The 24,479-nt window shown below is 47.3% G+C and overlaps 1 protein-coding gene across 7 annotated transcripts in view; it reads right to left on the bottom strand.

Moving 5' to 3' along the window:
* Positions 1 to 24,479, bottom strand: part of BCAS3 (BCAS3 microtubule associated cell migration factor) — a 718,088-nt gene that overhangs the window by 25,226 nt on the left and 668,383 nt on the right. For all 7 annotated transcript variants that reach the window (XM_038758926.1, XM_038758927.1, XM_038758925.1 and 4 more), the window contains one exon: positions 2,128 to 2,295. In XM_038758926.1, coding sequence (XP_038614854.1) covers positions 2,128 to 2,295 — 168 coding nt within the window. The remainder of the gene's footprint in view (positions 1 to 2,127; positions 2,296 to 24,479) is intronic.

Here is a 24,479-nt window from a genome sequence, read left to right as displayed (position 1 = left end):
TTGACTTCTGGGACCTTCAAAAAACAGGGACTTGGCTGGGCCACCCAGCTTCCTGGCAGTGACTTATTTGCCCATGTAACTCCTCATGCCAGGCAGAGGGTGGTAGGAATCCTGGTTGGCCAGCTGAGCAAACCAGACCCACGTGGCTCCTGGAGAGGAGGGTGCCACTGAGGGTGGGTGGGTGGCGCCCTTAGGATTCATGGCAGCTTGGGGGCAGTGCCAGGGCTAAGACTGACCAGCACAGAAGTTTGGGAGCTATAGTTTATTTATATTCATGTCTCTCTCCTCTAACTGTAAACGCGTTGTGGGCAGGGACTGTGTCTGTATTATTATATTATACTCTCCCAAGCGCTCAATACAGTGCTCTGCACCCAGTGAGTGCTCAATAAATTAAATTGAATGAACAAACGAATGGAACTGGACAGACCTGATCCACCAGAACAGCCCTCTGAAAGGCAGCAAAGAGAAGGGCATGAAATGTTCTGATTCAACCAGCTAGATGGTGAGGCTGGGAACAATGCATCCAAGTCAATTGAAAAGTTTTCTCCTCATCCCAAGATTTGGGTTGATGAATAACCGGCTGCAGGGATATTTCCTCAATATTTACAAGGTGGCGAGGCCTAAATTGTGCTAAAGTTGGAAGGAGGAGGTGTTCATGTCTATTTTCCTCTGATCTGATTTGGGAGGAAGGAAGCCACTTGCCTGCCCAGTCCACACAGGCTTTGGCAGGAAGAGTATATAGAGGTGCGAGAGACGATCCCCTTCACCCCAAACACCTTGCCCTCCTCCCTTCCTCCTTCCCATTCTACCCCAACCTTCCAGCTCTCCAACAAAACTCAGACCTAGATCAGAAGGTCCTGGCAGGGCAGACCCCTTGGAGTTTTCTGAGAAGGAAAGAGGGTCCTGAGAAACAAGGACCTAAGCCCAGGGCCCAGTGTCCCAGTTGGTGAGCAATTGTGATGCCTGGGCCTATTCACTGATCCTCACTCTGCCCTATCCTCACACTCCAGCTCCAGATAAACAGTGTGACCCCAATCTGTAAAGGGGGATACCTTGTTTCTCCTGATAGGGAGTCACCCTGGACCAGCCCAAAGCCACCATTGACAGGGAAGAGAAGGCAATCTCCACCCTAGCACTAGGATTAGGAGGTGAGACTGAGAGCAGGATGGAGCTAAACCATTGTGGATTGATCTGGAGAAGCATCAGGCATACCAGATCTCCCACCAAATACGCTCCTCTAGTTGTTTTCCTCTGAATTTTAACCCTGCCCCTGCCCAAAGAGTTTAAACTCCTTCTCTGCTCTCCTGGGTAAACTCTGTTAATCTGGGAGGAGCAGCTGATGACAAAGGACAGAAGCACTGGGACTAAGAAAGACCCTTACTGAAACAAGTTCCAAGGAGCCCAAGAAGAAGGAGGATTTGGAAAGTTCTGTTGGGGTACCCCAAGACTGTGGAGAGCAAGATCTCTGTCGCTGAGTGAGTGTACAGCAATCGGCAGCAGCCCTGAGAATTGGGCCTGGGGGTGGGAAGACATCACCAGTCACCAGTAACAAGGGCCTAAGGGATCCCAAGCCACCGGGAGCTGTGCGAAACACCAGCCCATCTTTCACGGACAGCAGATGACTTGTAGGCTAAATTTTCAAAGGCCTTAACCCAAAGTTGCCACCTTTGCTCCCTGGGTTGGGGTGGAGAACCCAAGTGAAACCTGGGATGAGCGCCTCAGATCTATCTCTGGTCATCATCAGAGGGCCAGGCCTGCGGGGGTTTCCTGGGAACCTCTTTTCAAACCACGAGAGATGGGGCTTTCAGAGGAATCCCAGATGCCCATGCTCTAACTCTGTTTCTTTTTTAAACATAGAAGGGACCCAGCTTCCCCTGGGTGCTCACTCACCTCTTGAAGGGCTTTCAACTGAGGGCAAGCACTACTGTTATTCATTCATTCATTCATTCATTCAACTGTATTTATTGAGTGCTTACTGTGTGCAGATTACTGTTCTAAGCACTTGGGAGATGTTACCTCCTTGAGAGTGGTAAAACACAAGACAGAAAGAGTGTTGTCTTCTCTCCACCACCTTCCACTCCCAACCCCTGACCCCTCCCCAACCCTTGACCTGTGCGCGGTTTATACCTGTTCCCGATCCCACGACGTCTCGGCTTGGGGACTCGGACATGGCGTCGGCCAGCCGCTCCCTTAGTCCCTCCTCTGTGTGTTCAATGGAGGCCATGTGACGGAGGCCGAAACTCTCCGGCCAGCTCCCGCAGACTTCCAGGAGGGTCACGCTCCGATCAAAGGCACCTGCAACCCAAAGAGAAAAACCAGGTGCTGAGGGCTGACAGAGTGTGTGTGTGTGTGGGTGTGTGTGTGGGTGTGGGTGTGGGTGTGCGCGTGCACGCAGCGGGGGGAGGCGAGCAGGGGGATTCATCACGCACCTCACTCTGGGCTCTAAACAATTACCGCATTCAATTTCAGCAGTTAATGATGAGGCCTACGTGGCGGATGAGAAGCGGGATGGTGAGCTTCATCGCATCGCAATGTTCCCCTCTTGGGAGATAAGCTTGTTGCACGTAATAAAAAAAGCCAATGTCAAAACACACCCAGTTCACCAAGAATGTGTGGTGGTGGGGACCAAGCCATGGGACCTCCGTGTGTGTGTGTGTGTGTGTGTGTGTGTGTGTGTGTGTGTGTGTGTTCATGTGTATGGGAGTGCACACACGCGTGTGTGATCGATGACGCAATTTGGAGACCCTGGCCTCGGACGCCCAAGAATGAGACCATCGCCAACACAGACACTTACCCTAATCCCTAAACATGAAGCGGTTTCCTAATTCCAACTAGTACATGGTGTTCTGCTGGATGCAAAGATTAGATTTTGAATCCGAGATCACTTCAAAGTACAAATTAAAATTATTCTACTTTATTATACAGCAAGTCTTCTGTGAAGGCTTATTCTAAATCATTCCCACTTGGAACGAGATTACAGTCATGCTCTGTTGCTTTAAGTACATACCATTGGCTGGACTATTAGGTAACCAAATATGCAGCATTTATTGGGCCTGGATCCCACCAGCCCCTGGTGGAAGGGAAAAATGCAAATGCCAGTGTTTCTCAAAGTTAAAAGTACATGAAACACGTCCTCGTTATCAGCCCTTGGTGCTCCCCTTTGATCAGCCGTCAGAAACTATCTCCACTCAGACACGGTGACTGGGCAGTCTCAGAGCACACTCTCTGCCAATGACAGGTGGTAATAGAAAGGGTGAGAGCCTGAGGGCCGTGGCGGGCGGCCCTTCCTCTGATAATGTCCAAAGTACTGGGGTGATAACCGGGAGTAAACACTGGGACGGCCAGCGGGTCCATACATCAGCAAAGAGGGGCAGATAATTGTGAACTTTCAGAGCAGGGCCCAGCTCCCCGGGGCTTGGCCCTCTGGGATTTATATGGCTGCCGGGGTCACTTATGGCTCCTGAATTTCATCAGTGCCCTCAGCTCTGATTTATCTGTTGCCTAACTGCCAAGCAGATTCTTGGCATTAGGAAATCAGCAAGGATTGCAAATGACCTCCCGCCACCCCGCTTCCCCTCCCAGACGCACCCCAAGCCTCCCCCCCCCTTCCCCCCACCCCCTCTGGTTCACACCTGCGTTTCAACGCTCCTCAGCAGGCACTGAGCTCAGGAGACTTTGTTAGCTTTCTGGGTGGCTGGACACTGTCCTTGAATAGGCTGCACTGGGAAATGTGGTTACAGGACTAAGGAGCCTGAGAACCCTAATGCTCTGCTCCTCTAGCCGCAATGCCCGGATCCATTCATTCAACAGTACTCACTGAGCGCTTGCTGTGTGCAAAGCACTGTACTAAGCACTTAGGAGAGTACAACAGAAAAACAGACACATTCCCTGTCCACAACAGGCTCACAGTCTAGAGGTAGAGGATCCTCTTGTTGCATGTTATCGTTATCCTTGTCTTCTAACATTATTTTTGCTGTTTTATTATTTCATCCTTCCTTGTGTGTCTGACACCAATACCCTTTCCCCGCCACCCCCTCATTCTTAAACTGTGAATCTGGACTTGGGTCAAGTATTTAACCTGGCATTCAGTACAGAGCTCTGCACCAAGTGCTTAATAAATACCATTACAACTACTACTACTATTACTACTACTACTACTTGACGACAAGAAGGCTAAAATTCACCTGCAAATTAATCAGTGCCTGTTTGTGTTGTAGTTGGATGTTGCTCTAAGCACACGGTGGCTTGTGTGACTTGAGTGTCATGCTGTTAGATTGGCAGCTCCTACTGAGCAGGCCCTGTTTGTACAGCACTGAGCACACTTAAATATTAAGCAACAAAAACAACAGGCCCTCAGGGGGTCAAACTTTGACCTTAGAAGGCTCAAAGAAAACACTGCCCCAAGACTAGGGCTCTGCTCTTTGCTCTTCTCTTGTCTCATTGTGAGACTTTGTCCAATCTGTTTCTTCTGCTAGTTCCTTCAGGTTTCCAATAATCCATCGATCATACTTATAAAGTGCCTACCATGTGCAGAGCACTGTACGAAGCAGTTGGGTGAGTTTGTTAAAATTATTAGACATGATCTCTGTCTTCTAGGAGCTTGCAATCTAGCAGGGGAGACAGACACTAAAGTAAATTACAGATAGGAGGAAGTAATAGAGTATAAAGATATGTAGGCAAGTGCTAGGGGGATTGTGAATAGTTAAGTGCTTAGGTGGCAGGAGAGTGCTGATGTGACATTTGGAGAATATAAAGTGGGAAGATTAGAATTTCCTCCCGAGCCTCAGTTTCTTCAGCTGTAAAATGGGAAGAATGCACCCAGAGTCTCTACCCCATGGATAAGAGGAGAGGTTAATGGAAGTTACTGTACTGCTGTTCTTTAAAGGTATATTTCTTCTCTTCAATCTGATAGTTCTCCCCAGGATAATTACTCTGGTAAAAAGCCAAACATTATTGTCCATGGTAATTTTGACTGCTTACTATGTGCAGAGCACTAAACATTTGCGAGCATACAATATAATTGAGTTGACAGACATGTTCCCTGCCCACGATGAGTTAACAAATGGGTGAACAGGAAAATCCTCTGTTTTGGAACACTCACGGATGGTGTCAGCATCACATGGGAAGTGGCAGCTCTCTGCTCTGACCTGACTAGTACCTAGTAGAGCGTGAGACACACAGTAGCAAGCTTAATTCATAGTTATGTTGGCAATGAGGCCCATCCTGCCTCAGGGGAACCCAGGACCACAGCACCTGAGTTTGGCTCAGATTTGGACCAGATTGATAGAAGCCAGGCTTAACTTCAAAGGGGAGGTAGCCATGTACTCACTGTTTCTCCAGGGCCTGTTGAGAGTTGCGGTCAATCAATCAATGATATTCATTGAGTACTTACCATATGCAGAGCACTGCACTAAGTGCTTAGTACTAAGTCCCTGCAAGTTAGAGGGCCAAGAATGTGTGAAGATACGAGACTGTAGGCTCGTTGTGGGTGGCGAATATGTCTGTTTAATGTTCGATTGTACTCTCCGCAGTGCTTAGTACAGTGCTCTGCACACAGTAAGTACTCAATAAATACAATTGACTGACTACTGCCTCGACCGGGCAGAGCGTCACCAAATTCCCAGGCCCCTCCTGGTCCACTCTGGGCTCATTTCTGCGTTGGCAGAGACTCCAGCCACCATGCCACCTTTTAATGGAATTTATTAGGTACTTATTATGTGTCAAACACTGTTGTCAGTGCTGGGGTCGATACAAGTTAATTAGGTTGAACAGAGTCCCTGTCCTGTGAGGGGTTCCTAGTCTAAGTAGGAGGGAGAACAGGTATCCCCGCTTTACAGTTGAGGAAACCGAGGCACAGATAAATAAAGTGAGTTGCCCAAGGTCACCAGCATGTAACTGGCAGAGCTAGGAGTAGAATCCAGGTCCTTCCAATTCCCAGGCCCTTGCTCTCTCCATTAGGCCATGCTGCTTCCCCTGTCCAAAATGGTCTGAAACAAGAGCTGCAGGGGTTGGTCGGGGGGTGAGGGGGAGGGAGGCAGTGGAGGGTGTTTGAACTTGATCAGAATCAGTTTTGAGCCAGTCTCTCACAGTAATTTGGGCAAGGACTGGAGTGTGCAGTCCTTTCAACACTGATACACAGTTTAGCTGTGGAAAGATAGCAATATACCCTGGTAATTTCGAAAGGAATTTTCACACTCATGCAGCAAACATGATAAGTTAATTATAATAACAATAACAATAGTAATCATTCTGGTATTTGTTAAGCGCTTACTGAGTGCCAGGCATTGTACTAAGCGCTAGGGTGGATACAAGCAAATCAGGTTGGACACAGTCCCTGCCCCACGTGGGGCTCACAGTCTTAATCCCATTTTACAGATGAGAAAACCGAGGCCCAGAGAAGTGAAGTGACTTGCCCAAGGTCACACAGTAGACAAGTGGAGGAGCCGGGATTAGAACCCACGATCCTCAGACTCCCAGGCCTGGGCACTATTCACTACACCTTGCTGCTTCCCTAAATTTCCCTAACCACTGGAGTAGGGGCAAACGAAGCATTTTGCCAATGCATTTTATCAGTCTTCCTTCTTGTTCTTTTTCTGCCAGTCTGCCGGCTCTTGCAATCAGAGGATCCAAATTCTGTCCCTGCCTAGGCCTCACCTGCCGCTCAGCCCTCAAGCATTAAGACGTAGGAAGAGCCACAGCAACGTCGACGAATGGCCCTGGTGGTGCGGCCTAATGGGGGAGAGGACCGATGAAGGATCTGTTCTTTATTAGTGTCAACTCGGCCCCTACAGGGGAGGGACGGAACCGTCTCTGCGCTTGTAATAAGGCCGAGGCACGATAAAGTCAGTAGGGTTTTGATGTCCTGCCAAAAGATGACTGGATACGTGTCCCAGCAAAGACTCTGGAGAACCCCCGCCCGCCTGCCCTCCGAGCCAGAGACACTTGGGCGAGAGCAAAGGAGACAAGTGGAGCGTTACCTCTGCACTCAGGCCCCAGAGCTGCCAAAGGGCCTCAGCGGCAGCAACGTGTGAGGTGCAAGTGTTAATGTAACTGTGGGTTATAGGGATTAAGAGCCCAGAGAGCTATTCTTGTAAAGTAAACTCCAGGTCGGGAAGCTTCCTTTTTATCTATTCCTCCCCTCTGCCCTTCTCCGCCCGCCCCCCTTCCCACAGCAAGTATGTACTGCTGGTAATGCATTTCTTGTCAGTACAATGACACACTTATCATTCATCTGGCACAGAAAAACTCAACTGGGAGGACCAAAGCGCGGCGCTCCATTAAGGTGGAGGGAAAGTTTGGCTCTTACTCTGCTCTGATATCCCACTTGGTGCTTCCAAAACAGCCCTGTGCTCCTTGGGAGACTCCTCTCCTGTCGGCCTCCAAATGGTAAGAGTGGTCTTTGTGGCATCCATTTTTTGTGAGGGCAAGTGGGGCTAGCTCTCTGAGTGTAGGGAAGGGGAATAATAATAATAATAACAATAGTTATTGTTATTATTATTATAACTGCTTATCATGTGCCAAGCACTGAGGTAGACAGGGAAAAATCAGTTCAGATACAGTCCCTGTCCCAGTTCAAAGTCTAAGGAGGAGGGAGAACGGGTTATTTCACTCCTATTTGACGAGTGAGGAAGCCAAAGCACAGAGAAGGAAAGTGACTTGCCCAGGTTCACACGACAGGCAAGTGGCAGAGCCGGAATTAGAAGGCAGGTCTTCTGATTCCCGGCCCGGTACTTTTCCCACTAGACTGAGCTGCTCCTTTAGGGCATGAAGAAAAGAAAGGGCCCTGGAATGGATGGAGACATGGGGAGCACGAGGGGCTGCAAGAGCAGAAAATGATGCCCAAATTCACTCCCCTGGGCTTTGATACCCATTTTACAGCTAGGAAAACTGGGCTTCAGAGATTCCAAGCAATTTTCTTGGGATGGCCCAGCAAGTCTAAGCTGAAACTGGATCATGCACCTCAGTGCCTTGCTCACCTTTCTAAGTTCTGCCGTTGCTGTCCAAAAGCAAGGGGCCTGCTGTACTTAAATTCCAGACCAGTATTCCAAACGGGCTGAGCAACAGCAGGTGGTCTGGAAGCTCCCGACAACTAAGGCCGGATGCTCCCTCAGCCTTTTCCCACCATTATCAGCAGGTCAAGAAAACTAGTTCTGGGGAGTCACTTTCAACTGATAGCTGTTAATCAAGCCCCGGCTATTTATGAGATTGGGAGTCCCGGCTCCCTCTTTGCCTTTGTCATACCCTGCCTAAGAATTTAGGCTTTGTTGATTGCCTGCTTATCAGATCTCTTGAGGCTTGCTAGGCCAGGGCAGAAGAGCAACACCTGATATTAAACGATTCTGCTTTCAAGATCCAGAGCTTAGGCAGGAGCTAATGACAATAATAATGTCAGTGTCGACTAAAGGGATTACCCCAGGTCTGATGGAGAGCAGCCTCTGAAGGATGTGTGCCCTGACAGACTGCTGAAACATCACTGCTTGCCTCTAAAACCAACCTGATCTGGCCCAAATCATCCCAAACTTATTCCATTTTCTCTCTGGGCCACCGCTGAAATGCAACAAGGCTTCTGGCTCTGGAGTTCTGAGAAATAAGAGCCTGTCTCCTTTGGGAATTTGTGAACCAGAGAAGCCTGAGCCTGGGATTTGGGGGACGTGGGCTCTAATCCCGACTCACCCACTTGCTTGCTGTGTAAACTTGGACGAGTAATTTAACTTCTCTGGACCTCAGTTTCCTCATCTGTAAAATGGGGCTTACACAACAGTTCTCCCTTCTCCTTGGACTGAGAGTCCCATGTGGGCAGGGACTGAGTCCGATCTGATGATCTTGAATCTACTTCAGTGCTTAGTCTAGTGCTCAGCACATAATAGACACTTAAATAACATAATATCACTGTCCTGAATATTTTAGAACCTTGGAAATCTGTTACAGTCCAATGCAGCAGGCAATCACTGTCAGCTAGAGGCACTCAGCCTTAAGTCTAATGTGGTAAATTTACAGTGGCTTGGGTAGTCTGCTACCTCAGTTTCGTCTATCTTGCTGCCGACCTCTTGCCCACTTCCTGCCAATGGCCTGGAATGCTCTCTCCCTTCAGATCTGACAATGACCCTCTCCTTCTTCAAAGTCTTACTGAAGGCACATCTCCTCCAAGAGGCCTTCCCTGACTAAGCCCTCCTTTCCTCTTCTTCCACTCCCTTCTGCATCGCCTTGTTTTGCTCCCTTTATTCATCCACGCTCCCAGCATCATTCATTCATCCATTCATTCATTCAATCAATCGTATTTATTGAGCACTTACTGTGTGCAGAGCACTGTACTAAGCACTTGGGAAGTACAAATTGGCAACATATAGAGATGGTCCTTACCCAACAACGGGCTCACAGTCTAGAAGGGGGAGACAGACAACAAAACAAAACATGTGGACAGGTGTCAAGTCATCAGAATAAATAGAAGTAAAGCTAGATGCACATCACTAACAAAATAAATAGAATAGTAAATATGTACAAGTAAAATAAATAGAGTAATAAATCTGTACAAACATATATACAGGTGCTGTGGGGAGGGGATGGAGGTAGGGTGGAGAGGATGGGGAGGGGGAGAGGAAAGAGGGGGCTCAGTCTGGGAAGGCCTCCTGGAGGAAGTGAGCTCTCAGCAGGTCTTTGAAGGGAGGAAGAGAGCGTGTGGAAGAAGGGCATTCCAGGCCAGGGGGAGGACATGAGCTGGGGGTCGACAGCGGGACAGGCAAGAATGAGGCACAGTGAGGAGGTTAGCAGCAGAGGAGCAGAGGGTGCGGGCTGAGCTGTAGAAGGAAAGAAGGAAGGTGAGGTAGGAGGGGGCGAGGTGATGGAGAGCCTTGAAGCCGAGAGTGAGGATTTTTTGCCTGATGCGTAGGTTGACTGGTAGTCACTGGAGATTTTGAGGAGGGGAGTAACATGCCCAGAGTGTTTCTGCACAAAGATGATCCAGGCAGCAGCGTGAAGTATAGACTGAAGTGGGGAGAGACAGGAGGATGGGAGATCAGAGAGGAGGCTGATGCAGTAATCCAATTGGGATAGGATGAGAGACTGAACCAGGAGGGTAGTGGTTTGGATGGAGAGGAAAGGGCACACATCATGCACTTATGTGTACATAAGTGCATCACACTTATGTACACATCTGTAATTTTATTTATTTATATTAATATCTATCTCCCTCTCATTGTGGACAGGGAATGTGTCTGTTATACTGTTATACTGTACTTTCCCAAGCGCTTAGTACAGTGCTCTGCACACAGTAAGTGCTCAAAAACGACTGACTGACTGGCTAGAACACTGGGGTATGAGCTAGGAGGTTTGAGCTCCAGTTCCAACCCTGTCACGCCTGCCCTGTGACATCAGAATAAATGATCTCTCTGGGGACCATTCCCTCCTCTGCACCAGGAGGAATAACGATGGCCCTTCATTCATTCAATCTCATTTATTGAGCACTTACTGTGTGCAAAGCACTGTACTAAGTAGCTGGGGTAGTAAAATATAAAACAGTAAGCACATTCCCTTCCTACAACAAGCTCAAGTCTAGAGGTGGAAAAAGAGATAAATAAATAAATTTCAGATAAGTACATAAGTTCTGTGGGGCTGGGAGGGGGGATGATCCTCCCTTAATGATCTCAAAGGGAATCCTTATTGATATTCATCATCATCACCATTAATGTTCATTTACAGAGCATCTACTAGGTACCGATCACTCTATTAGGCACTCTGGGGAAACCTCGCTAAAAAGTAGAAGAGAAGTAACCCTCCCCAGAGAAGCATATGCAGCGGGTGAATTTAGAGGCTGAGGCAGGGAAGAAGAGCCCTCCCCTCCCTGTTGGGTGGAGCTAGAACAGTGTCTTCCAAACTGCAGCCCCAGATCCACTGGTGACCCAGTAATGGATCCAGAGAACTGGAACTGTGTCCTCACCCTGACCCACGAGCATAGGCCCAGAGTCTGCCTCCTGACTTTGGTGTATGTGGCTGCCGGGAGACTGAGGAAGAAGAGAGGGGATGCAGCCTAGGGCAGTTTTGAGGCAAGTAAAAATGAAATTTTCAACTTGGAATTAACCTGCGATTATAAACCACAGTTTGTGGAACAAAAGTAGACTCGAACAGCACGCCTTATAGATAGACCTTTGATATATCCTTGGATAAGACGCTGGGGAAAATCCTGATTGAGTACATTTCACCCTGGGAGAAGTAAAACCTATCGTTTGAATTGGATTTTAGGCTTTTCTAATTTATTTTATTTTTTTATGGCATTTGTTAAGGGTTTACTATGTGCCAGGCACTGTAGTAAGTGCTGGGGTAGATACAAGATGATAAAGTTGAACACAGTCCACGTCCTACATGGGGCTCATGGTCTGAATCTCCATTTTACAGATGAGATAACTGAGGCACAGAGAAGTTTCGTGACGCGCAAGTGACAACTTCACTGAGAAGCAGCATGGACTAGTAGAGGACGGGTCTGGGAGTCAGAAGGACCTGGGTTCTAATCCCACCTCTGTCCCTTATCTGCTGTGTGACCTTGAGCAAGTCACTTAACTTCTCTGTGCTTTAGTTATCTCAACTGTAAAATGGGAATTAAGACTGTGCGCCCTGCATGGGACAGGGACTATGCCCAACCCGATTAGCTTGTATTTACTCCAGACTTTAGTACAGTGCCTGCCACACAGTAAGCACTTAAATACCATTAAAAAAAGTCACACAATAATAATAATAATGGCATTTGTTAAGCACTTACTATGTGCAAAGCACTGTTCTAAGCACTGGGGGGGGGATACAAGGTGATCAGGTTGTCCCACGTGGGGCTCACAGTCTTTAATCCTCATTTTACAGATGAGGTAATTGAGGCTCAGAGAAGTTAAGTGACTTGCCCAAGGTCACACAGCAGATGTGGTGGAGCTGGGATTAGAACCCATGACCTCTGACTCCGAAGCCCGTGCTCTTTCCACTGAGCCATGCTACTTCTCAACAGACAAGTGGAGGAGTTAGGATTAAAATCCAGGTCCTTCTGAATCTCAGGCCCGTGTCCTATCCACCAGGCCATGCTGTTTCCCATAATAAAATAAAAGCAAAGACACCCATTCTAATAAAAGCAAAGAAAAGCTGGCCTGTCATTATTGTTCATATGCCCTGGTGTGGTGGCCACTGGCCCAATCTAAGAAGAGGGATTCCCTTCACCTTCATGGGTTAATTTATTTGGGACCTAGAAATACTGACTTGCCCTGACTTGACTTGACTTTTCTCCCAGCATCTCCTGAGGCTACTCTTACCCTATTCAGTAGATCTGCGGTGCCCTTGTTGACTGGTTCCCTGGCTATTTTTCTGGGGTAGGTGGCCAAAACATCCCCAGGGGGGCCTAGGATTCATGGTCTTGATGGACAGCTGAATCTCCCATAGAGAAACCCAGAGGATGGGTACAGGGCAAGTCACACCTATCCCATCTGGACTTTGGCCAGTAGCAAATTTAGTTCCAGTTGGGAAAGGACAAGGTCAGACTTTAAAACTGGGGAGGGATCAGCAGTCGGGGCATGAAGTGCATTATAGGGCGAATTAGTGCCAGGATCACCTAGTGTGCGGGTGCATGGGCGCACGGGCCTGGAAATCAGAAGGTCATGGGTTTTAATCCTAGCTCTGCCACTTGTCTGCTGGGTGACCTTGGGCAAGTCACTTCACTTCTCTGGGCCTCAGTTACCTCATCTGTAAAATGGGGATTGAAACTGTAAGCCACACATGGGACAGGGACTCGATTTGCTTATGTTCACCCCAGCACTTAATACAGTGCCTGGCACATTGTAAGCGATTAACAAATACTACTACTACTATTATTATTATTATTATTATTATTTTATTATTATTACTGGGCATGTGTGCCTAGATGTTCTGATAATAAACCCATAATTTTCAGCAATCGGAAAGAGCCTGAACTCGACAGGCAGGTTGAAGAAATTCCCCAGGATCTGTTTGCAGTTAAAGGTGCTAATAAAACTGACTTGTATTAGCAGTTACTTTAGAGGACTTTGAAGTTCCTAGTTTTAATTCAGCTTGGAAGGTGTGAAAAGCATTAGGGTAAAGTGTTGGGTCCCAAGGGGAGAATTCTTTTCACTATCAAGAATGAAGGAAGAGACTTAATCCTGAGAACCTATGTGAATCAATCGATGAATGGTATTTACTGAGTACTTACTGTGCGCAGAGCACCGTATTAAATGCTTGGGAGAGTACAACAGAGTTGGTATACTCTGCCCGCCAACTGCTTACAGTCTAGAGGGAAGGAAGTGATTTTAGTGCTACTGGTCTGTGCAGTGCCACTCACATTCTTTCCTAGGTAATAATAATTGTAACTGTAATTCAACTGTAATTGTGGAATCTGTTAAGTGCTTTCTATGCATTAAGCACTATTCTAAGCACTGGGGAAGACACAAGATAATCAGGTCAGACACCGTCCCTGCCCCACAGACTCAACGGGAGAGCAGGTACTCAATCCCCATTTTACAGATGAGGACACGAAGGTAAAGGTAAATTAGGTGACTTGTCCAAGGTCACACAGCAGGCCAGTGGCAAAGCTGGGGCTAGGACCCTGACTCCCAATCTGGTGTTTGCTCCACTAGGCCACGGTGAGTCTCCTAACTAGCCACCCGGGGCCTGAGTGGTGTTATGTTGTCGCCTGTAGCACCTTACCAGTCTGTCTGTACTCTGGAGCCCCCTTTAATGTCCCCTTGGGGCAGTACAATGGGAGGACATGGCTGTGCTGCCATCAGGGATTCTGGAGCAGGTATGAAGGTGAGACTCCTGGCCCCCCTCACCAGTCCTGTCTACACTGGGCAAGTCCCACAATATTAGCCTGGCATGACTTGGAGTCAGAGGTCATGGGTTCAAATCCCGGCTCTGCCGACTGTCAGCTGTGTGACTTTGGGCAAGTCACTTCACTTCTCTGTGCCTCAGTTACCTCATCTGTAAAATGGGGATTAAGACTGTGAGTCCCCTCTGGGACAACCTGATTACCTTGTAACCTCCCCAGCGCTTAGAACAGTGCTTTACACATAGTAAGCGCTTAATAAATGCCATTTCTTTTAGACTGTGAGCCCACTGTTGGGTAGGGACTGTCTCTATATGTTGCCAATTTATACTTCCCAAGTGCTTAGTACAGTGCTCTGCACACAGTAAGCGCTCAATAAATACGATTGATTGATTGATTGTGTGCTAGGTGTGTCCTATGCAGCTCAAGGATCTACATGACAGTTTAGTCCCGAAATGGAGCCTTCTCCATCAAGAGAATCACTTTATCGAAAGACACAGCGAGCTCCCGTGGAAAGAGCACGGGCCTGGGAGTCGAAGGTCCTGGGTTCTAGTCCTAACTCTAGGACTAGCTTGCTGAGACACCTTGGAGAAGTCACTTTATTTTATGATGTTCGTAAAGTGCTTAGTAAGTGCCAGACACTGTCCTAAGTGCTGGGGTAGATACCTACTAATCAGTCTGTCCCCGTCCCACGCAGGGCTCCCACAGTCTTAATCCCCATTTTACAGATGAGGAAACCAAGGCACAGAGAAGTTAGTGACTTGCCCAAGGTCACACAGCAGGCAAGTGGTGGAGCTGGGATTAGAACCCATCTGACTCCCAGACTTGGGAGTCAGTTAATTTCTCTTTGCATCAGTTTCTTGATCTGGGAAATGGGGATGATATACTCATTGCCACTCCCTCTTAGACTGTGACCCCCATGTGGGACAGGGACTGGGTCTGAACTGATCGCACTGTAACTATCCCAGTGCTCCACATATTAACAATTAGCACTTAACAATTACCACAATTATTACTATTATTATTTAAGGTTTGGGGCCACAAGCCAGGCCTGCTGCTCCCTGTAGATGAGAGTTCCTTCCTGACCTGAGTTTGACTCTCTCACCCAAGCCCATAGTTGGCCGCTTGCTATCTTGATTTTCTCCTGTGTACATTGGCCATTTCTTTTGCATTCATATCTGGAATGTGCACCGACTTGTGAGTGAAAAACTGCAGAAACAATTCCACCTCTGTACATTTTTCATAAATCAGGGACTGAGTGTTAGTGATCAGCTTTGGAAATGTTTGCCAAACCAGGTCTGTTTGAAAGCACTTCAGTTTCCTTTTCCAAGAATCTCACCCCAAAATCATAAGTAGTGATTTCATAAGCAGTCACTTCCTGTTGAGACGAATTATCAATGAGCCATCTTTGGTTCAGGCCTTCCTCTAGTGGATTAGGATGCCACAGTTTGGTTAGACTTCTGTTCCCCCACAAACAGGAAAGATCAGACCACAAGGCCCTGAAAATGAGTATTTCAATTCATTCAGTGACACTGTTCCTGGGCAGAGAGTTGCTTAGTTGGACAAGAGGGTTTTAAATAGAGATTTTAGGGTTTTTCTCCACTATTACAAATATTGATTTAGATACTGCTTATCTCTTTCCACACAAGCCTGAGCCCGGGAGCAACGTTTTGGGTAAAATCCACAATTAAAACATTTCTTCTATGATGATTCTGCTTCTGATTCAGCCGACCTCTCTAATTTCTAATCGACCACATCCTCCACATTCGTTAAAAAAAAAGTTTTCCCTTTCATACCAAAAATCAAAACGTGAGGTTCTAGAACTAGAACTTTAGAAATCTGTAGTTTTAGGCAGCTCTACTTTAATTTCTCAAAGTAGGAGTCTCTAAAGTCATCAGATTGATCACAAATAGATTTTAGCTCAAAAACCCACTGAACTCTCTCTCCTCTTTGTCTCTCTCTGTCTCTCTCCTTGCCTTTCTGGATTCCTTATTCTTTTCCCCCCTCTCCTTTCTACATCTGCATGTTCCCAGGGAGAGTCCCTGCCATCCCCACCATCTCAGCCAGAGGTCCTCGGTCTGAGCAGTTTTTAACCCCAGCTCTGGAAATCAGAGCCTGCGGCCCCGGATGAGGTTTCAAAAGACAAAGCAGTGCTGGATGTATACTGGGACAGGCCTGAACTCAGTCCTGATAGAAGAAAAAGTTCTGGAGCCTCTGTTCTGTTTTGGAAAACACTTCGGAGGTGGCAACGGCAGCACTTTAAGGAGGGGGGGAGTGTCACCCCTGGGCCAGGAAGGGTCGGTCTGGGCCCTGGTCTGGTCCCCAGCCCCTGCGGACTCTCAGTCGCCGGAAGCTGGTCTTTTCCAGAGCTGAGAATCTGGGACCCTAGAGGACAATAACTGACTGGATCTAACTGATTAGGTCTAACTTACCCCTTAGAGATTGGAGGGGAATGAGCATCACTGGGGGAAATGTCTGGGGGCAAAGTTGCTAGGAGTGCAGGACTGCCATGCTGTACCTTCCCAGCACGGCCCAGTCCAGCCAGCATGGCCCAGTCCGGCCATCCATCATGGCCCGGTGTGGCCAGACAGCCCAGTTCTGGCTGGCACAACCAAGTGTGATCAGAATGGCACGGTACCGGTCAGTAAGTCAATAGTATTTACTGAGCACTTACTGAGTTGTACTAAGCACTTGGGAGAGTACAATATAACAATATAACAGACATATTTTCTGCCAACAACAAGCTTACAGTCTAGAGGGATGACCCACTGCGGATGGCCCAGTTCAGCCACCATGCCATGGTCCTGTCTACCCAGCACGGTCCAGTTCAGCCATGACAGGCCTTCAGCCACTAACAGTGTCTGGCACATAGTAAGTGCCTAACAAATACCATTATTATTATTATTATTATTACCTCCCTGCTCTCCCAGGTACCCAGTGCCATTCCCCATTTCCTGCCCTGCCCCAAGCCTGGTTTCTGGGTCAAAATAGATGTTGTTGGCTCTCTTTTTTCCTCCCTCTTTCTCCCCTCCTTTCTACCCTCCCTCCCCTCACCACTGGGTATTCCAAGGAGGAAGAGGGAGACCTTGGGTTGAACAGCTCTTGTGAGACCCAAGCCAAGGGGCCCACCAGACTGTGGGAGAACTGCTGCCTGTGGAGGGGTCGGGGGGTGGGTGAAGGGGAGAAGGATAATGTTCTGTGGTCCCTTCCCAGGGGTTTCTGTCTCCTGCTTGACAAGTAGAGAGGCTGGAGTTGGGCGGGGTGGGAGGGGTACTCTGATCCAACCAGCGACATCACATTACACTGGCATAACAGACTAATAATAATAATAAAGTGGTATTTGTTAGGTGCTTACTATGTGCCAGGGACTGTACTAAGCACTGGGGTGGACACAAGCATATTGGGTTGGAAGCAGTCCCTGTCCCACATGGGACTCACAATCTTAATCCCCATTTTACAGATGAAGTAACTGTGGCCCAGAGAAGTGAAGTGACTTGCCCAAGGTCACACAGCAGACAAGTGGCAGAGCTGGAATTAGAACCCAAGACCTTCTAATTCCCAGGCCCATGCTAATAGTAATAATTATTATAGTGGTATTTATTAAGCACTTACTATGTGCCAGGTTCTTTAATAATAATACTAATAATGATGGTATTTGTTAAACACTTCCTATGTGTAAAGCACTGTTCTAAGCACTAGGAAGGTTACAAGGTGATCAGGTTGTCCCACGGGGGGCTCACAGTTTTAATCCCCATTTTACAGATGAGGTAACTGAGGCACAGAGAAGTTAAGTGACTTGCCCAAAGTCACACAGCTGACAGTTGGCGGAGCCGGGATTTGAACCCATGACCTCTGACTCCAAAGCCCATGCTCTTTCCACTGAGCTACGCTGCTTCTCTGTACCAAGGGCTGGGGTAGATTCAATCTAATGAGGTTGGATACAATCCATGTCCCACTTAGGGCTCACCTGTTCTGGTAATGATTTTCTTTTTTAGCTTCCACACAGGATGGAAGGAGCCACTTTTCATTGCTCTAGACCACGAGCTCATTGTGGGCAGGAATGTGTCTGCTTGTTGTTCTATAGTACTCTCAAGCGCTTAGTACAGTACTTTGCACACTGTAAGCCCTCAATAAATATGATTGAATCAATGAATCAAACCAGCTCTGGCCATGGACACAGCCCAGGAGTCCCCAAAGCAGGGATCTGCTCCCCTTCCTCCCCTCTCCCTGCCCCAACCCTGCTGCTTCTCTGAGGCAGTTCATCTAGTGGACCAAATGAGGGACTCACGCTTCACTCCCAGGGATGGCGGGTTCAGGTTCGGGGAAGGCTGAGCCCTGCCTGACGAAGAGCTGACACAACCAAGGGCAGGGTGCCAACGGATCGAGCTCTTACCTTCCCCACCCTGGGTAATCCTCTCTAGAGAGGCACTGCATTGCCACTAAGCTGAGCCGCATTCCTTCTCCTCTCAGGCCACAGGTTAATACCCTGCCAGGAGGGAGCCAGGCAGCTTTCAAAACGTGAGGGTGGGCAAATCCTGAACGCTGAAAAATTCCTCACTCTGCCGCTGTGGGGAGGAAGGAAGAGGAGGCAGGGGCATTTGACCTTCTAGATAATAAAATTAATAATTATGGCATTTATTAAACACTATGTGCCAGGCACTGTATTAAGCACTGGGGTGAATACAAGCAAATCAGGCTGGATACAGTCCCTATCCCGCATAGGGCTCACATTCTTAATCCCCATTTTACAGATGAGAAAACTGAGGCACAGAGAAGTAAATACAGTGCTCTGCACACAGTAAGCGCTTAATAGATACGATTGAATAAAGTGACTTGCCCAAGGCCACGCAGCAGACAAGTGGCAGAGCTGGGATTAGAACACATGACCTTCTGACCCCGAGGCCCATGTTATATCCACTATGTCATGCTACTTCCCCTGATGGTTGAGGAGACCTGTGAAGTCCTGGTCTCTTATCTCATTGTTCTAAATAAGATCTGGAAGCGCTTTGGCCGAGGAGAAAATGGGGAGAGGGATGCTGGGAGTTGAGGTACGCATTTGAAGTAGGGATAAGTAGATGTAGCATGACATAGTGGAAAGAGCACCGGCCTGGGGGTCAGAAGACCTGGGTTCTAATTCTGACTCCTACATCAGCCTGCTGTGTGACCTTGGACAAGTCACCTAACTTCCCGGTGCCTCAGTTCCCTCAACTGAAAAAATGGGGATTCAAAACCTGTTCTCCCTCCTCCTTAGACTGTGAGCCCCATACAGGACGTTATTATCTTGCATCTACCCTGGTGCTTAGTACAGCGGTTGGCACATAGTAAGTGCTTAACAATACCACAGTTATTATTATTATTAGAAACTTAAAGCCTGGGTCTGGTGACTCAGAGACCAAGCCCTAATGTTACCTCTGCCACCTGATTTGCTCATCTCAATGATGACCGCCCTGTAGCTAATAAAAGCAACAATGAACAACAGTCTTAACAGATCTGAGATTGATTCTCCCATTTAAGTGCCAAATCAAGAGAACCGGGGAAGAATCTGGTAATAATTTCCCTCTTTGGTCATGTCCAAATTGGCAACCTTTTGCACTTGGATTTGTTCCCTTCATTTACCCCCCTTCAGCCCCACAGCACTTATGTACATATCCGTAATTTACTTATATTAATGTCTGTCTCCCCTTCTAGGCTATAAGCTCGTTGTGGGCAAGGAATGTGTCTACCAATTGTTCTACCATACTTTCCCAAGTGCTCAGTACAAAGCCCTGCATACAGGAAATGTTCATGGCCTAGTGGAAAGAGCACGGGCCTGGGAGTGAGAGGACCTGGATTCTATTCCCGGCTCTGCCAACTACTGCGACAGCCATTCAAAACTATAATACCACATTTGTATTGTGCTAACCCATCTCGGGTAATGTGTTTTACATGGGATGTAGCCTAACCCGAGTCTGTAAAACCGAGAGAGCAAACTAAAGAACAAGAGAGGGGCCAATGGGGCATCTTGGGTTGTTACTCTCTGGGGACTACACCAGAATCAGGCAATATTATTTATTGGGCATTCTCCATGTGCCAAGCATTGTACTGAGAACACACTACAACAGAGTTCCCTGCCCACAAGGAGCTTACAGTCTAGAGAGGGAAACAGACGTTAAAATAAATTACGGATATGTACACTAGTGTTCTGGGGGGTGAGGGTGGGGTAAACATCAAGTGCAGAAGTGTTTTTGAGCTAGCCATGAATAAACTCATAAGGTGGGAGCTACACAGTCCTTCAGTCAGTCAGAAATTGTATTTACTGAGTGCTTACTGTGAGCAGAACACTTTACTAATCTCTTGGGAGAGTGCAATATAACAGACACTTTCCCTGCCCACAATGATCTTACAGTCTATCATATTTATTTTATTTTTTAATGGCAGTTGTTAAGTATTTACTATCTGACAAAGGCTATTCTAAAGTGCTGGGGGTAGATAAAAGTTAATTAGGGAGAATACAGTCCCTGACCTGGTTGGGGCTCACAGTCCAAGTAGGAGGGAGAACAGGCATTGAATTCCCATTTTTGCCGTTGTGGGAACTGAGGCACAGAGCAAGTAATCGGCAGAACTGGGATTAGAACGTAGTTCCTCTGATTCCCAGGCCTGGACTCTTTCCACTAGGCCATGCTACTTCCCTAAGCATGATTCTGCCTCACTCCTGCTTCTTAAGTACAGAAGCAGTGGGGAAAAGTAGTCTCTAGCCACTAAGGTAGGGGGACTTCATTAAATGAAATGACACCCCTACGGCTGGGAGTAGGGGTGGGGGTGGGTGTAACCGCATTTTCCTTCCCTTTTTTTTAATGAGTCCAAGCCTCAAATGCCCCCAGCTGCCCCCTTCTTGTTGTGTCTCGCTGGTAAGTGTTAACAGTTGCTTGGTCTCCACCTGGCTCTGAAGTTAACACTCTATTAAAGCAAATGGGAAAAGTTCTCACCTCGACTAATGTTCTCCTGTGAGTGTGACTAATTGTAGACTCAGAGTCAGTCCTTCAAGGCTCCCTCAGCTGGGCCTAAACAGGCTGGAGAAGAGAGAGAGAGAGAGAGAGAGAGAGAGAGAGAGAGAGAGAGTGTGTGTGTGTGTGTGTGTGTGTGTGTGTGTGTGTGTTGGGGAGGGGTGCTTTTCCTATGGAAAAATGAGTAATTAAAGGGCCAGGTCCCCGGGAATCCCCTCTGCCAAATCTCTGGGAAGAACCTGAAATTTTGGTCGGCTCCGGTTCCTCCCACTGGGGAACGGAGTCATGTGGGGGAGCATGGGAATCCTGCTGAGAAAATACCTCCTGAATGGCTCGATGAAAGGGGCTGGCTTCTAAGCCAGCTGGGGCTCCTCCAGACCAATAAATCAGTTTTGGGGTTGGGGGGCCCAGGGACACGTGAGTGGACCTGCAGCCAAAGTGAGTTTCTCATTAGCTAAGGTGAAAACAGCCTGAATAACATCATCAGTTTGGTTACAAATTTTCCAACCCGCCTGGTCTCGGCCTGACCATCATATTCGGTCAACGGGTCACTTCCCTATAGACTGTACATTTCTTGTGGGCAGGGATCGTGTCTACTGGCTGTACTCTCCCAATTGCTTAATAATAATAGTAACTGTAATAATAATAATAATTATTATTATGGTGTTAAGCACTTACTATGTGCTAAGCACTGGGATAGATACAAGGTAATCAGGTTGTCCCACGTGGGGCTCACAGTCTTAATCCCCATTTTATAGATGAGGTAACTGAGGCACAGAGAAGTTAAGCAATTTTCCCAAGGTCACACAGCAGTCAAATGGCAGATCCGCGATTAGAACCTGTGTCCTCTGACTCCCAAACTCATGCTCTTGCCACTAGGCCACACTGCTTCTGCTTAGAACAGTGGTCTGCACGCAGTAAGTGCTCAATAAATACCAATGATTGACTGATTGTTTTCTATACTGTAAGCTCGATGTGGGCAAGGAATGTGATTTTTTATTGTTGTATTTTACTCTCCAGTGCTCTCCACACAATAAGCAATAAATATGAATGAATGAATTAATGAATGATTGATTCTGAACCTCTGGCCTGGGCATTCTGGAACTAGGTTATGGGATCTTTCTCTAAGTATGAGAAGCAGTGTAGTCTAGTGGAAAGAAGATGGGCCTGGGAGTAAGAAGGACCTGGGTTCTAATCCTAGCTCCACCATTTTTCTGCTGTGTGACTTTGGGGAATTCACTTCTCTGTGCCTCATCTGCAAAATGGAGATTAAGACTGTGAGCCCTATGTGGGACAGGGACTGTGCCCAACCTGATTACCTTGTATCTACCCTAATGCTGAGTACAGTGCCCGGCACAGAGTAAGCGCTTAACAAATAACATTAAAAAAAAAGTTTATTATGGGAGGGTCCTTCACAGACACCAGGCTATTACTGGAAGGACCACCAGCTCCTCGGTTCTATGGAGATTTTTAGAACAGGGCTGCGGCTATTCATTCCTGTTCTAAAAATGTTGCCTGGGTAGGTGGTTCAGAACTTGTGGGTAGCCCCTCTGTAAAGGTCTTAGGTGAAAAGGTTTGAGGATCACTGTTTTTAAAAAAAGATGTGGATCCTGCCTTCACAGGGAGCTCAGTGTCTATAGGGATGAATGGAGATCAAACCTCTCCATTCTCCTCATGAAGCAGTTGGAAGGAAGCTTACATCAGCTACAGCTGGCCCAAAAAATGACGTTGCTCATTTCCCCAAATGATTAAAAACCACTTTCTGTGTAAAAATAAGCCAACTTTTCAGAAGGAATTAAGTTACATTCTATTTTCTGCTCCATTTTGGGGAACAGCAGGTTTTATCGGGAGCATTATTAGTCACGAACATGAATACACACACACACACACACACACACACACACACACACTATCTGTAAAAAAAGATACATAATGGATCAGAAGGTTTGAATATTCCAGCAAGTTAGGAGGGAGCGACAGCAAGGAGTTTAGGGGAGAGTTAGAAGGTATCATGTTTCTTTGGGATACAAAATGTAGATTTGTCATCTTCCTCGTGACTTAGTGGTATCAACTTGGGCCAAGGAATTTACTTTTGATTCGGCTTCATTTGATTTTCAGAAATGTCTGGTGTTGAAAAAACATTAGTGCAGCACTAATATATCACTCAAACTGTAACGGGACACCCTGCTCTTTTTTTTACTTTTGTATAGAAAGACATCCTGTAAGGCATATGAGTTTGCAAATTCAAGCAAAGGGCTTGAGGAGATGTATATCTGCCATGCTGCTGTCTAATCAAAAGTCCTAAGTTCTATCTGGGCTTTACACAAAGTGCAAAGGGCCATTTCCTCTGTCTTTGCTCATTCCCTCCCTCTTCTCTCCAGGAGAGGTAATAAATGTTCGTTTCCCGGCAGCCAAGTATGAAATTTACAACTTGCTCCTTAATGGCCATTTTTGGCACCTTTTAGATTCTGGAGATGAGGGTAACACATGGACTGTTCAGTCCGGGCATGGAATGCTACTTCTTGGGACTAGGAATGGAAAGCTACAAAGTAATTTCTTCATTTCTACATTGGGAAGGGGAGCATATAAGCAGGGTGGTGATTTTTACTGCATCCTACTGCACCCCCAGACGGTGCTGCTTGCTCTCCAGTCACCAGACTTATCCCTGTCATTTGTGGATGGCCACGCTGAGGTCGCCTGACCCTCACATTCACACTCACTTGAAGTCATCACCCACACATGCCCTACACTGACGCATGCTGAAAACTGCTTCCAGTTGGGGTGAGCCTGGCCACTGTGGAGTTCCATCCTTTATTGCTCTGCAGAACTCTGCAGAAGGGGCTACCCCCGAACAAACAGAACGACATTTACCGGTCCTCTTCTTAACTCCCTAACTTCCCCTGATGGTGGGCACCAGCCTGGACTCCTGATAAGCAGTGATGGATGCTGGTCTATAGGTTTGATATTGTGGAAATTAAAAAAAGGGAAATAGAAAAGCTAAAAATAGAATCTGATTTTTATCTCAAGGCAGCGTGGTCCTGGTGGGAAGAGGTCGGGACCAGGAGCCAGGAGACAGGGGTTCTAATTTTGGTTCTGCCACTTGCCTGCTGTGTGACCTTGGGCAAGTCACTTAACCTCTCTGGTCCTCAGTTTCTTCATCTGAAAAATGGGGATAAAATACCAGCTCTCCCTCCCGCTTAGACTGTGAGCCCCAGGTGGGAGAGGGACTGTGTATAATTTGATTGTGCTTTATTTCCCCCAGAGGTTCATGGCATATAGTAAGCGCTGTATAAGCTTATTATGGTCAGGGAACATGTCTGCTAATTCTATTGTACCGTACTCTCTCAAGCACTTAGTACAGTGCTCTGCAAGTAGTAAGTGCTCAATAAATACCATTAAATACTCCCAAAACAAACAAACGATGGGCCAGAAAATACAACAGGATGGCAGAGAAAGCATAGATGCTGTAATCACACTTCCAGACTCGGGAATGTAATCAGTTGCCGCTCAGTCAGGGCTGGCACATGTAGTGGCCAATTCCACTCTAGGACCTGCCTCTCAGAGCCACTTGCTGACAAATACAAACCCTTTCTGAGCTCTTACCCTAAATAAGTGACTTTGTTCTCTGTCTCCCCCATCTAGACTGTGAGCCCACTGGTGGGTAGGGACCGTCTCTATATGTTGCCCACTTG

This window comes from Tachyglossus aculeatus, chromosome 17 (genome assembly GCF_015852505.1).
Source record: "Tachyglossus aculeatus isolate mTacAcu1 chromosome 17, mTacAcu1.pri, whole genome shotgun sequence".
Classification (NCBI taxonomy): domain Eukaryota; kingdom Metazoa; phylum Chordata; class Mammalia; order Monotremata; family Tachyglossidae; genus Tachyglossus; species Tachyglossus aculeatus.
Note: the sequence above shows the minus strand (reverse complement) of the source record. Positions and strands in the feature narration are given on the sequence as shown.